This window comes from Tursiops truncatus, chromosome 14 (assembly GCF_011762595.2).
Source record: "Tursiops truncatus isolate mTurTru1 chromosome 14, mTurTru1.mat.Y, whole genome shotgun sequence".
NCBI lineage: Eukaryota > Metazoa > Chordata > Mammalia > Artiodactyla > Delphinidae > Tursiops > Tursiops truncatus.
Genome location: NC_047047.1, coordinates 82,212,630 through 82,227,647, shown reverse-complemented (window position 1 = coordinate 82,227,647; position 15,018 = coordinate 82,212,630). Strand labels below are relative to the sequence as shown.

The window sequence follows — 15,018 nt, the reverse complement described above, 5'->3', positions numbered from 1 at the left end:
GAGAAACTCTTGGTGCCTGGTACCTGCAGTGTGGGAGTACCTGCCCCTAGATTGGTGCCAGGCCGTCGGCTTTCCCATTTTCAACATTTACTTTTTAATATTTTGACACCCTTGTCCCTGCTAATTGCTGGCTTCCACCGCTCTTGGTGCCTTGTTCCGCAGCGCTGTGAGCTGGAGGACGCGATGACCGGCTTGTTAGGCTTGTACGCAGAGCAGGAGTCTGTAAGCTTTGAGTGAGGAGCGCTTGAGGGCTGGGCCTTCTCTAGGGGAACAGAGTTCCTGGATGGACCTACTGACAATTACTTTGGACGCCTAGAAATCTCTGCCACCAGTTGTTTAATCTGGCCTAATTCATGGCTGGAAATGCTCTGAGACTCACAAGGCTTCAACACTGCAAGCTGCTTCCTACACTCAGAGATCCTTGACCAAAATGAAAGCACGTCCTTAGTTTGACCAAAACGACAAAAGCAGTAAGGCTACTGTCAGAGCCCTGTGTTTGGTTGTAGCACAGCCACGACTGTGTGTAAATTGTACTTTGATACTATTTTTTTTTGGAAAGGCAGTGCCACCTCATTGTAACCGCTGTGGTACACTGGCTCCCTGAGGTCAGAGAAAGTGGGAAAAGCCATGGGGGAGAGGACAGGGTGGGAGCAAGGCCTTGGGCCCAGGAGGAGAGCTCAGCTGAGAAGAGTGACTGATCGCCTGCTGGGGGTGGCCTGGCTCTCTGGGCAGCAGGGCAGTAAGCGCTCGTTGCTCCCGTCTGGGCCACTTTTATTAGGATGCTGTGTGTGCTGGGAAGGCCCCAGGACAAACGCCACGGAGCCCCGAGGGCGCGGCCCCGGAAGGTGTGGCGGTGACTCTCCCGCGGCCTTGGGTGCTTGGGTCCTGGGTGGGGGTGGGTTGGGAGCCTGTGGGCCACCACAGGGTCCGTCTGCATCTAAGCTCCTGGCAAAGTTTGTGAGCACATTCCTCGCACTTGCCTTTAACAGCTTGTCAAGTGCGTGGAGGACGTGCTGTTAAAGGATAACCATTCGAAAACATTAGCAAATTCAAACCAGGGCTTGTGTTTGCTTTCTTCTGTCACCGTGTATTCTCTCACTTGCTGGCTCTTAAAAGAACAACTGCCACGATGTAGGGCACCTCAAACTTTAAAATCTTTTGCCAAACCCGAGGGATGCTGTGTGGACAGGCTGGAGTAGGGGGTGTGAGTGAAGGCGGAGGGTCCGCCGCACCCGGAAGGCAGAGGAGCAGGAGGGGGGCGGCTGATGAGTGCCGTTGGCCTCGGTGCCGGGGACGCCACAGTGACTCTGCCGTGCAGGCAGGGGACAGTACAGTAGCAGAAGGAGAGACGCGCGGCGGGAGTTCGCTGCTCCAGGGGCAGGCTGCTGGTGGAAGTCGCAAGGGAAGGTTTCTGTGATGGGAGACACTGGCGCCTACTTCTAGGCCCCGGGGGAAGGGGCTGGGGGCTGGAGGAGTTGATGGCCCCAAAGAGAGGGGGCTGGGAGCTGGGGTGCTCGGCGTCCTGGGTCTCCTCCTGTTGGTCATTGGTCATTGGCTGAGCCAGGACTCAGGCCCCTGCCTCCCTGGGACCTGGAGATAAATTCCAGGTCCAGCCTCTCTGGGTGCATTTCCCTTTGGGAATTTCCACTGTTTGTTAGTCATTCCTTAAAATCTAAAACTTGACAAACAACATCAATACCTGTATACTCCCGAGTCTGGTTTACAGAGCACTTGGACGTAGTTTGTTTCATTTGCCTCCCTAGGGTCCTAGTCTTGCCTTGCCCTCAGGTGGAGTCATCTGGGGCCTTGTAGAAATGCAGGCTCCTGGGCCCTTGTCCCCTAGGCCTGCTGAAGCAGAATCTCCATTTCCCAAGGGCACGAGTCAGCCCATTGAAGTCTGAGAAGCGTTGCCCTAGAGCAGAGGTGGACCGGGAGCCCCAGCAGGACCTGGACCTTGTTAAAAGGCCACACCCACACCTACTTAAAGGCGATTCCCAGCTTCGCGCCGGGAGGGTTGCTAGAACCCTCCCTGTTGGGAGCCGTTTCCCAGAGTTCCTGATCCATTCGCATTTCTAATCAGTTCCCTGGTGACACTGACCTCGTTGGTCTGGAACCAGCAGCCGCTCTGACTCCTCCCCTGGGGAGCCTGAGGCCAGGGCTCCGGGGCCTGGCTGAGGACACAAGGATCCAACCTCGAATTCTCGGAGGCAGTGGATTCGGAAAGCTGCTTTCGTTTTCGGTGTGGCTTCACTAAGCATTTTACCATCATGGGGGTTTCAGAAGAAGCTGTGGATTGATGAATCCTGGGCCCTTCTGTGCTGGCCCCCAGAAAACGCGGCTTTTCCAGACGGTTGCAAGTAGGCTGCGGTGTGTGGTTTCATCATCCGTTCTCCAGTGGAAGAGGGTCACTATTTTCTCTCCACTTAGAACCTGAAAGATCAAAGCTGTGTGACTGCCAGAGACGCAGCGTTAAAGGCAGAAACCAGGTCAGCTGTTTCCCCTCTTCCTTGTGGTGTGAAAGTTGCCAGTGTTTTTGGCAGCTGCCCAGTTTTGATCTTCCAGTTTGTGTTAAACACTCAAGATCTGCGTGGGCTCCCCCATCTCCTTTGATTAAACAAACCATCAGAGTGGCCCTGGTGCCGAAGAGCCAGGCCTGGGAGCACGTGTTCACGAGGGCCCCGTGTGAGAGCAAGACCGTGTGTGTGTGCGCGCACGCCGTGGGCCTTGGCGGTGTTGTCGCCGGCCCCCGGGGAGAACTCGCTAAAAATGAAAGTGAGCTAGATGGTTTTCCTTTGCAAAGTGTTTCCCTGTACGTCCTGGTGTAGATGGTCCCTCCGGTCTCACAGCCTGCCCCGCTCCGGCCGTGGGTCACGTGTGAGTAGCACTGACCGCTCTGGAGGCCGGTTGCCTATGGCAGTGAAATGATGGGAAGGGCTCTGGCCTCATTCTCAGCTCAGCTGCTGCTTAGTTGTGGGATCTGGGGGGCAAAGTGGGTGGCTTAACTCTCCCTCTGTTTCCATTTCTGTAAAACGGGGGTAACACCGACTTCTCAAAGCACTTGTGAGCCTTACATGCGATTAAGTGGCCCTGTGCCAGTTAGTGATTTATTCAGGCCACTTCACCTGGGACCTTCTTCTCCAAAAGATTTCTGTCTGGATGTTCATTCTTTCAGATAAGCAGGAAGAACATAGGAAGAACATAGAAAACTGTGCTTTGACCCTGCCAGGTGCCTGCCTCGTGGCCTTTGTGTTAAGAATTCCCTCTGCCGGGAATGCTCTTCCACCAGGCTTTCACGGGGCTAGCTGCCTTGCTTCCTTCATACTCTGCTCCACGTCACCTTCTGAAGAGGCCTTCCTGGTCACCATTGGAGAGTCCCATCCCACAAGTAATCAGAGCAGTCTTATATGTAAGATTTGTAGTAGCCCCCAAACTAGAAAGAACTCAGAAACCTGTCAGCAGTTGTCTGGATAAGCCAGGAGATGGACAGCTGTTCAGCAAGAAACGGGAATGAGCCATTGCTGCAGCAGCACGGATGGATCTCAAAGCGAGTGTGAAAGAAGCCGATAAAGAGCAGTGCGTGCTGTAGAATTCCAAGTATAGAAAGTCCTAGAAAATGTAGATTATTCTGTGGTGACAGACGCAGATCAGCGGTTTCCTGGGGACCGGAGATTGGGGAGTGAGCAGCTGGGAGGTGGGAATTGCAAAAGGGTGCAAAGAAGCTTCTGGGGGTGATGGGTACGTTCACTGTCTGGATTTGGGCGATGATTTTGTGGGTGTATGTATGTGCTGTGACTTATCAAATTGTGCGCTTTGAATATGGGCAGGTTATTGTACATCAGTTACACCTTCAGAGATGCTTACAAATTTTTTTAGGCTACTCGTCTGAAGCGTTGCTGTCCACCAGAACTTTTTTTTTTTTTTTTTTTTGCGGTACGCGGGCCTCTCACTGCTGTGGCCTCTCCCGTTGCGGAGCACAGGCTCCGGACGCGCAGGCTCAGCGGCCATGGCTCACGGGCCCAGCCGCTCCGCGGCATGTGGGACCTTCCCGGACCGGTGCACGAACCCATGTCCCCTGCATTGGCAGGCGGACTCTCAACCACTGCGTCACCAGGGAAGCCCCACCAGGGAAGCCCCACCAGGGAAGCCCCACCAGAACTTTTTGCTTTGATGGAAATGGTCTGCATCTGCTGTATCCAGTATGAGAAGCCGCTCAGCACACATGGCTCTCGAGCACCTGAAATACGCTAGCGCAACTGAGGAATTCAGTTTCCAACTTGATTTCATTGTAATCCATTTACATCTGAATGGGCACATGTATCTAGTGTCTGTCATACTGGACTGCACAGGCGTAAAGCCTTACCTGCTGCTCTAACACCCCCGGCGGTGCCACCCACACGCACAATCCTGGGTCTCAGGCTCCAGCTCCTGGAGAAGACTCGAAGCTTCCGCAGGTGCTGGCTGTTTCCCAGTTACACATCCTTGGCTAATGCCGAAGCCTCCGCTAAGAATGCCCTTAAATGAAGCCGTGAGGTCTGAGGTCTTTCTGCAGCTCTCCGCCCCCTGGCACGGAGGTGCTGCCAGTGCCTGTGCCCACGTGAGCAGGTGTTGGCCCTTCTTTGAGGTCTTGATTTTACCTCTGACTCTGTGATTGAGCAGCACTTGCCCAAGTTAAAAAGAAAAAAGCCCTGCAGATCCCAGCGTTCTGTCTCTGGTTCCTCATAAATTAGGCATATTGAAATAAACTTAACGACACAGGTGCATTTCAGGCTCTTTGGCCATGTTTTATATATGGTCTTTTAGGAAAAGCTGATTATCCCCACAGAGGGTTGGACACTATTAAGGGTTTTTGAGGAGAGCCCTGGGAAGACCTGGTCTTTTCTAGACTCCTGAACCTGGAGCTGGGAAGATTCTGCCCAGCAGCCTTTCTGTTTTGAGTCTATCTTCTCTTTGCTGCTCCTTGAAAATAGAGCACTGTGATACAAAAACCCTGTCTAGGTTCAGGCTTCTCGACAGATCCCCAGCCAAGGAGAAGGCAGCACTGGGGCTCCCAGGGCTCAGGCTGGAACCAGGGGCGGAGCTCTGGCTGGATGGGCAGCTGCCGGTAACCGGTGGCAGAGCCGAAGGAGCCGCCGAGACACTGACCCTGTGGGCAGGGGGAGCGTCACGGGGAAGGGGGGAAAGATTTTTAGGCAAAGCTCGCGGGTCAAGGAGTTTTAAGACCCCCCTCCCCCGCAAAAAATATAATAATTAGGAAGACCCATGTGGAAAGATGGCTATTGCCTGGCGATATTCCCCCACCCCTGCCCCATCTCCTGGTCTTTGTTTGCTAATCATCTATGACGTTACGTAGGCTGCTCGCGATCTCTGATAGCCCTGTCTGCCTGTCTCCCCACGACTGAATCATTCTCCTTCTGAGATTACACACATTGGACTACTTGTCAACTCATCTTGTCAGACATATCCAGGTGAACCCAGGAAAAGGGAAGACAGAGCAGGGAGGGCTGTGACTACAGACTGTCTGTGTGCCATTGGTATTAGATCCATACTTACTGGCAGCAATTAAGAGTAATAATTTGTATTCAGATCATGCTTGGGGTTTCGAAAAGCCATTTTACTTCATATACTTGTTAAAAGCAAGTCAGAGGATAAGAGAAAGCCCAATGCTTGCTTGGTGCTAAGGGAAATATTCTAGTTGGGTGACCCAGGGGTAATTTAATTCTTCCCAGCGATCATAACAGTTTTATTGCTCGTAAATCGAGGCTGGAGCTGCTGAGCACAACGTGTGTGCAGTGATCTCCTGGCTGTGGTTTTCATCTCTCACGGCCAGGATGGAGATGGTTCGTTCAGCTGTGGGCCTGAGGCTGCTGGGCGGCCCCAGTACAGGCAGGCAGAGGGAGACCCAGAGCGAGCCCATCCTTCCTGCCGCAGGGCGCTCTTGCTGAGACAGGACATCTGGGCACCAGCCCATGGTTCAGGGCCCAGGCAGAGACGAGGGCCAGTCATTTCCTGGACGCTCACCCTGAGTCAGAACGCGTGTGTGCTGCGCGGGTTCCGTACAAGAGCAGGAAAAGGCAGAGGGCGGGCGGAGGCTGGTGCCAGGAGTGGAGGGGCTTTGTTAGGAAGCCCGCTGACGGGGACGCTGTGCATGTTTGTAATAATTTCTTAAAAAAAAAAAGCCTTATAAGGTATATTTTATATATCATAAAACTCACCCATTTCAATTCTACAAGTCATTGGTATCTAGTAGCTTTACCAAGAGATGCAACCATCACCTTAAACCAGTTTGGGGACATTTTCTTCCCCCCAGTAAGGTCCCTCCTGTCCCCTCACAGTTAATCCCCATTCCCACCCCCAGCCCCAGGCAACCGCCGATCTCCTTTCTGTCTCTTTTGCAATCATTTAGCTAATTAGTTTCTGATTAGAGGAGTAGTAAGTAGTAGTTTCTTATTTTAGATCACTTGAGTAGCCCCCCGGAAAGAGAAATGGATGGAATGGAGGCCAGAATCCCCTTGGTGGGATTCTCTTCCAGCTGCTCTTTTTAGCTCTTATCTTCTGCCGCCCCCGCCGCTCCCCTGGCTGATGTGCTCCCACTTCTCCACTGTTCCTGTGCCTGGACACCCTCCACCCCATCTTGCAAGACGTAATTCTCCCTGTCGTTGAAGGTCTATCTCACATGACCTCAATCAGCAAACATCTCCCTGGTGTCCAGACTGGAAATAATTTTCTCTTCTCAGAAACTCAGTGGTGTTTTATTTCTGGCTCGTAGAGTTTCCACATGGCACTTTACTTACTTAAATATGTGCTTTGGGGCTTCCCTGGTGGCGCAGTGGTTGAGGGTCCGCCTGCCGATGCAGGGGACGCGGGTTCGTGCCCCGGTCCGGGAAGATCCCACATGCCGCGGAGTGGCTGGGCCCGTGAGCCATGGCCGCTGAGCCTGCACGTCCGGAGCCTGTGCTCCGCAACGGGAGAGGCCACAGCAGTGAGAGGCCCGCGTACTGCAAAAAAAAAAAAAAAAAAAAAAAAAAGTGCTTTATCTGCCTTATTAAACGGTGAGTTCGTGAGGACTGAGGTTCTGTCTAATGCATCTTTGTCTCCTAAGTCCTCTTACCCACCCAGTTTCATCTCCTGTCGCTCCCTGAGGGCCCCGTGTGCCTCCTTTGTGGCAGTCATCACAGTTTTGACGGCTGTTTAATGTCGTGCTCACCCTGTGTCCAGTGTCCAGCATGAAAGCAGCCTGGCCCAGTGTCTGGATGTCCTTAGGTTTTCACTCTTCTGGATGCCAGAGCTTAGTTTACCTCCTCTTACCTACTACCTGTCGTCACCACCTGAGTTCTTATTTGAATCAAGTAACAAAAAGTCCTCTTTGTTTTTGGCCTTGCCACACGGCTTGTGAGATTTTAGCTCTCCGACCAGGGATTGAACCCAGCCCCTCGGCAGTGAGAGTGCAGAGTCTTAACCACTGACCCACTAGGGAAGTCCCGATAACAAGTAGTCTTAAAATAGATGTGTAAACCAAGTTCTGGGTGATGTGCTTCTCCCCTGCTACAGAGGGTTTTGTTTTTCTCGCTCATTCATGCATACACTCACACGTAATACACCTCTCATAAAAACATACTAGAGTTCTTGCTAGGAATACAGTTTTTAATCTGCAAGCACCTTATTCTTTTTTCCTCCAACCTCCCATATATCTGGGTCGCTCTGGTGCCTTTGGCTCAGCCTCCCACCCTGAGCAGCTCTGACCACCGCCCCTCCCCCCCTTGGGCTGCTCCTGCCGTCTTGCACGTGACTTGTCCAGGGTGGCGCTGCCTTGGCTCCCCTCTGGGCAGCATTGAGGACTGACCGGACTGCAGCCATGGCTCTGCGATCAAGTGGATGAAAGGGCAGAGTCTCGCGGCTCAGGAACTGACCGGTCACCTTCTTCCCAAGCCCAGGTCAGCCCGCCTGACTGCTTAAAGCTGTAGTCGTTGTTTCTTTCCCCCAGGAGCCGCTGGTATCTGTACAGGGTGAAACATGCTGCATGTGGTGTGTCGCAGGCTTTCTGTTTCATTCTTGTGTATATATTTATTCTTCCTCTGAGGTGAGAAGCATCATGTTTTGTTTACATCTGTACCCAGCTTACTGCTGTCTGTAAAATAGGTACTCAGTAAATACATGATGAATGAATTCATGAATTCACACATTAGTTATATGATGTTTAAAGCTATTAATGTATCTCTAGATTCTGTCTCTTATGCATTAGATGCTCAGAAACATACTTAGGTAACTTGATTCACTCAGCCATTGCCACGCTCTGTGTTGAGTGCTGTAGAGAATAGAAAAACTTGAAGCCGCCCCTTGGGATTCGTGGTGTGAGCTTGATAAGACAAATGTAGGGTAGAACCTGTCAAGTCCTTTAAGAAATTTTTTTAAAAAGAAAATATCGGAGGATTTGGAGAGGGAGGGGTCACTTCCTGCTGAGAGGTTGGGATGTTGTTGGAAGAGGTAGCATCTGAGAAATTCCTGGTGGATGGGAAGGCTTTGAACAGCGGATACTGAGATGAAACGTGGCAGATGAGGTTGGACTGTGAGGGTCCAGATGCGGGAGCAGGTTTAGTGTTTATCAGGGACACAACGCCAGAGAAATCCAACAACTGCGTAGGAGGGGTTGGGACGGGCAGAGACTGGGAGGCGGTGGCGAGGAGCAGGGGAAGCGGTGCCTCAGTCCAGACGAGGGGCAGTGAGGCCACTGAGGGAGGGGCAGGGCGGTGAGAAGGCCAGAGGGAGCTCGTGGGCGAGCAGCGGGTCAGAGGGCTGGAGCCCAGGAGGAGAGCGCCGCTAGCAGGGAGTGAGGGGCGGCGGCGGGGGGACAGGGGGCCCGAGGAGGCGGGGGTGGGTGCGTTCTCGCAGGGGTGGGAACGAGGGGCGCGTGTGGGGACGGAGCCCCCCACGGCTCAGCGGAAGCCCAGGTGTGCTTGCGCCAGGGGTGAGTCACCTGCACGGCCTGTCTCCATCCCTTCCCGTCACCCACGGGACCTCGCCTTAAACTCAGCTTTTCAGTATTTACAGCTTAACTCTCGAGGCTAATCCTAGCACGTCATAGCTGATGACACCGTGCCTCTGCCGGGTGCATGACACACGTTGAGCTGTCTAAGCGCCAGACAGAAGTTACCCCAGAAGGCATTTCTGAAATGACTGACAGTCATTAACTGACCATTTATTTGGCAGGAAAGGTGGTTGGTGCAGGCGTTCTTACACACCTTACCAGTATTTTTCAAGTAAATTTCTTTCTCCGTTTAGAAATTTCATATCCTGAATAGTGCATGGAAATCAGATCCCATATTGCCCTAAAAGTTGTGCCTGTGTTGGGTCTTCCCAGTCAAGGTAATTCTGCTAAAAATAAAATTCTCCTTTGCTCGATTGTAAGAAGGAATGCACAAGGTTCCAAAGTCCATACTCCTGTCTCTGTCCTTTTGTGGTCCCGTAATTTCGTCACGTGTCACCAAAGTGACACATGCGCACAGCCCCAGAAGGCTGCGTGTCACTTGTGCTGACTTAGGGAGAGAGAGCCTGGGGAGGTGAGAAAGTAGAGCCTCAGTTTCTTTTCTCACCGGGGAGGGACTCCTGTCGGGTTCAGAAGCTGGGGAGTCTGTGCGTCGAGGTTCTTGCTCACTGAAGTTTTGTGTCTTTAAGCTGTGGCTCAAAGCTCAACGGCCGGCGGGGACGGGCCTGCTTGGCGTGAGCATGCCCAAGTGTGTCAGGAGCGTCTGGTTCTCCGCATTTAATCTGTGGTGACAACTTGCTAAGCCGCCATCTTTTGCCTTCTTGCTTCAGGGAGAATAGGGGACCTTAAGACCACTTGTCCCTCCTTTTCCCTTTCTCATCTGCTTTCCTCTCTCTCTCTCCGTTCTTTTCTAGTTCTCTCTCAACATCCACTCATACACGTTCTCAGGAGACAGAAGCCCCCTTCGTTCTGTTTATCCTTTTAGTCTCCCCTGTTGGGGGCTGGGCTAGGGAGATTGGGGGCTCTGGGCCCCCAGAACTGACCAAAGCCCAGCCCCAGGGCATCAGATGGAGCCTGAGTGAGAATAGGAAGTGTTTGGGCTTCTGTTCCTGTCTCTTTAAAGTGCTTCTGTCATTGATTTTTTTTTCTTTGTTGTAATGATTATCTTTCCACAGACTTTATAGCCCAGTAATAGAAGGTTATTATTGTTGTGAAATATAGACAGATGTAGACTTTTCCTTAGTTATATATTCATTTGTAAGGTAAAATCGTTACTTACAGAGAATGTAAGAATGAATAAGGCTGTCATGCTTGTGCTGGTCAGGTTTTAGGGAAGTTTAATTATCACCGTGTGTTCTCTAACCTCCTTGCTGTCCTTACTTTAGATTAAAAAGGAAATGGAATAAGGATATTTTTTTTCTGTTTTTGTTTTTTAGATTCAGAATATGAACAACATAATCTCCTTCCCTCTGGACAGTTTGCTGAAGGGGGACCTAAAAGGAGTGAAAGGGGTATGACACGAAGAGTCCTGTCACGGGGGGCGGCTTTCATAGGACGTGGAATCGCGTCACGCTGGCCAGTCGGGGCAGCCGCGGCCTCGAGCCTTCTCCCTGGGACGGCGGGGTGGCGCTGTGCTGCCTTGGGCTCCCTTGACTGCCCATCGTGGCACCACCTTCCGGCCCTAACAGTGGTGACCCGTGGCCTTTCTGGCTGTCCTGCTGGTGCTCCTGATGTGGAAGGGAAAGAAACAGCTCTTCCGGAAACTGCCAACGACTTTTGGGTTCTGCCAGTTGAGCAGGGAACCCCGTGTGAAGTCTGGTTTTTCCAGCTAGCGTGTCACTGATTGAGCCCTGGGAGAGGATCCTTGCAGGGTGGTTTCCTGGAGGGAGAATGGGCACCAGCAAGGCCTGAGCCACCTTTATTTTTCTGTCCTGCAAAGGATGCTCGTTGTTGAGGCCTCGCCTTGCCTCGTACAAACACTTGAGGCGTGAACTGTTTTCCCGGGCACGTGCGTGGGGACAGTCAGGGTCTAGTGCTCTGTGGGCACCAGGCACCGAGCAGAAAGTTGCTCTCACACGTCATTGGCACAGACAGGTGTGTGATGGGAAAGAGAGGCAATCGTGCCCCAGTTCTTAGGCGACCGAGTGCTCTGACGGGATCCACACGTGATGCCCGGCGGCCTCTGGCACATCCGGAAGCCCAGCTGATTACGGGGGCCTCTGCAGGGGCAGAAGTGCCAGGAGAGCTGTTGGGGCAAGGAGTCTGGGCCCGGGGAGCCGTTAGGACACGGAGGAACACTGCTCAGCATCCCCTGGGGGCCCGGAGAACACGTCCGGCGAGAACCAGGAAAGCGGGAGGGAAGGGCACACAAAGCAGAGGGGAAACCATGCCCGTCTGCAGCAGCATGACGCGGCCCTGCAAAGGGATGCCCGTCTGCAGCAGCATGACGCGGCCCTGCAAGGGGCCCTGGGTCGGCGGCGCTGCACAGTGGGACGTGAGGCTTACAGGGTGGGCAGACGCCTTCCTGGAGGCTTTAGGTGCCAGGCTGTGGAGCTTAGGCCTTGTCAGAGGCCAAAGAAGAGTCAAAAAAAGAAAAAAATCCCCACAACGAAGGGGTTTTCTCTTCTAAAAGACCCCTGTTAAAGGGAGCATAAATAGGTGGGAACCAAATTTGATAGAATTTCTAGTGGCTCAGTATATTTTTGAGTCAGGCTTTATCAGAGAATATGAGGTCCTGAGTTCCAGGCAGAATTGTGGAATCGGGAGACCTCAGGAGAAGGTGAATGGCTTTTATATTCTTGTTTTGGGGTCCAGATCAGGGGTACATGTGTTGAGGAGATTCCCATATTAATAGAAAAAAATCAGAGTCCCTTTCTTTTAGAGAGATATACTAAAATACTTGAAGATTAAATGTTATGTCTTTCCAGGTTTAATTTCAGAATAATCTCAGGGCAGAGGGCGGGGTATAAGTGAAACAGAATGGGCTGTGAGTTGATACTTGCTATAGCTAGCTGACAGGTACGTTATATAATTCTCTCCACCTTTGTCTGTGTGCATTTGGTATATTCTATAATAAAAATTTCTTAAAGAGAAAGAAAACTAAATGCTACCGCTAGTCTGATTAAAAGCCTGTGCTCTAAGCTCTCCATTTATCCTGGGATCACATACGTCATTTATTGCAGAAATTAATACTCTTTTCAGGGCTAGTCTAGGGATAAGTTTATTTTGCCCAGAAATTAATGATTAGTCCTGTTTAATTTATGCCTCTCTGTTTACAGGATCTGAAAAAGCCTTTTGATAAAGCTTGGAAGGACTATGAAACAAAAATGTGAGTATTTTCATTTAGAAAAGTAAGCATAGGTAATTTGAGATTTTAATTTTAAATCGAGCCTTTATTGCTTAAAGGTATTGTCTAAATAAACCTTAATCCAGGAAAGAATTCACCCAAAACTATGTTGCTGTGGTTTGTTGTGATATCAGATGCTTTCATACCGGATGTCCACATTCATGATGTCAGCCTCTTTAAACTGTTTTTTCCTCATCCCTCCTCTTGTGTCCTAATGGCTACAGAATGTTATTTTCAGGAACGTTAATTGGCTTCTACTGGTTGACTTCAGGCACTTGTTGTAACATTTCTGATCACAGTTTCTCATTTCCTGGAGTGGAGAGGATTGAGCTAGCTAGAATTGGGCTAGCGATTGTGGGAATGATGATTTCAATTATTTTAAATACTTGAGAAATAGAAAATATTTTTAAATGCCTCATGCTTGCTTTGTAATTGCTGTGCATTGAGTAATAGAGTTTTCTCAGTGGAATTAGAAACTTTTATATGAAGCCATCTGGTAAAGTGGGACACGATAAGAAGAAAGCCTTTTCAGATGTAACTACACGTATTTAATTGCGTTTGTTTGTTTTTACCAGCCTTGGGTCTCTATTCAGAGCTGAAGGATCACCAAGGAATCCCAAACCTTTGGTACTCATCCCATCCTGGAAATCTTAAGTTCCCATACTCCAGATTCCAGAGTCTCACTAATGGCACACATTCGTATGTCAGCACAGATACAGTATTAAACCAGAATGTTTGAAGGTCGGCTCAACCCAGAGAGGCTCCAGACTCACTATCCCAGGCTCATTAGCATCCTGCATCTGTGTGTGAGTTCAGTGCAGTGAATAAGGAAAGGGTCCACGTTCCTCTTTACAGGTGGGAAACCTGGGCTTGGTACTTGCTGCTGGTCACCCACGAGAAGCTAGTTGAGCCAAGGGCAGGACATGGATTTGCCGACTTCATTGAGCTGCCGTCGCTGCTGCCCTCGAGGGCCTTAGAGGAAATGCTTCTGTGCACTTCTGAACCAGGGACAGGAGAGGGTCTCTGAAGAGGGTTGCCTGAGAGAGTCTTCTCCTTCTGAAAGGAAAAGGTTTGAAAGAGGAATGAGATCAAATTCTGTAAAATCAAGACACACGTAGATAAGGTGAGGACAGAGGTACTCACAAAACCCCAGAATTGGAGAACAAAGGAGCAGCACCCGTTAAAACTCAGAGTAATTCTGGGATAAATTAAAAAATTAGCTCTACCCCTTGACACGTAAGATTGATTTTTCCTGAGAGGCCCTGTGATATGCAACAAACAGCTTTAAGACGTCTTTACAGTTCCTGGCCTGTCGTTCCATACCTGACCATTACAAGAGTGACCGACATCTGGGCCACGTCTTGATCCCTTTGCGGTGGCGTCAGGGGAGGCTTGGAGTTGTGTGATTGTCCCCGGGGCCCTCCAGTCACGCTGCCTCCCTGGTGCACCAGCCCCTTTAACAACACCCTCACCAAACGGTCACCTTTTCTTTACGTTCTTAACTCACCCAGTCAAGTCACTGCGGGTCTGCTGTGTGCCCAGTGCTGTGCTTCAAGATAAAGAACAAGGATTAGAAACTGCATTTCTCGCCTCTTCCTAAATACCCCCTCCCCAAATGATGGGGCCTCTGGACCCAGAGGAACCCATTTCATGTTGAACAGCTTCCTAAGACACGCTGCCTGCGTTGTGTAGTGTCTGCCTTGGGGCTCTGCAGGAAAAGTCTGCGCCCTCCTCTTCACAGCACCCTTTATATTTTTGAGTGCTTTCCGTGGCTTTTGTTTAGCCTCCTTTTGTCCAGGATAAAAATCCAGTTACTAGTCCAAGCCCTTACTAACCGATGTGACGCATGGCTGCCTCACCCTGGTCACCTGTCTCGGGATGCACTCCGGGGGTCAGCTGGTACCCTGACCCACACACTGGACTCGAGCACAGGCGAGCATGAGAGAGACGTGGAAAGGGGAACGAAGCTTAAAAACGGGAAAGGTCACTTGTTTTCTTCTGTGATGATGGGCACTGTCCTAGTCGAGTTGCTCTGGAAGCATTTCTTGGGTCGATACTCAACAGAAAGGGCCAAGGTTGACATGTTTATGACGAAACGCTTTTTCCTTTCCAGTGAGTTCGAGGCCGTCCTGTTCTGGAAAGGCTCGGCAAGCATTTGTGTCCAGGGTGGGTGTCGGGATCACAGCGGGGCGCTCTCCAGTCTGGAGGTGTCTTGATTGAGTCTCACCTTTTCCACACGTAGAACCAAGATAGAAAAGGAGAAGAAGGAGCATGCCAAGCTGCACGGGATGATCCGCACGGAGATCAGCGGGGCTGAGATCGCAGAGGAGATGGAGAAGGAGCGGCGGTTCTTCCAGCTGCAGATGTGCGAGGTACGTCCGCCAGGCGCTTCAGGCAATGCCAGGTGCACTGCTGGACCCTGCCGCCCAGTTTCTGTCGTTCAGGGGGCCTGGGGCTCCTGGAGGGTCGGGCTAGACTAGCCCAGCTCCAGCCTTTCTGAAGGAGCGACTCACTTGAAAGCGGGTTCTTTCTGTCTCCACACGCGCACACTCGTCCCCGCTGTGGTGTTCTTAAGGAGGTGCTGGGGGCGGGGCGGTGAGGCCCCAGCCGTGGTCCCCTCTATGAGTGTGAGAGCCTCTGCAAGTGCGTGCCCCCAGGCTCCGCTTGCTCGGGTGGGGACGTTCCCCAAGGC

The 15,018-nt window shown here is 51.4% G+C and overlaps 1 protein-coding gene across 7 annotated transcripts in view; it reads left to right on the top strand.

Annotated features, from left to right (window-relative positions):
• ASAP2 (ArfGAP with SH3 domain, ankyrin repeat and PH domain 2) overlaps positions 1 to 15,018 on the top strand; it is a 157,002-nt gene that overhangs the window by 77,865 nt on the left and 64,119 nt on the right. For 6 of the 7 annotated variants that reach the window (XM_033838039.2, XM_073791726.1, XM_033838038.2 and 3 more), the window contains exons 4-6: positions 10,417 to 10,491; positions 12,259 to 12,308; positions 14,569 to 14,698. In XM_033838039.2, the coding sequence (XP_033693930.1) occupies positions 10,417 to 10,491; positions 12,259 to 12,308; positions 14,569 to 14,698 (255 nt within the window). The remainder of the gene's footprint in view (positions 1 to 10,416; positions 10,492 to 12,258; positions 12,309 to 14,568; positions 14,699 to 15,018) is intronic. The other variant, XM_033838041.2, reaches the window with a different exon arrangement.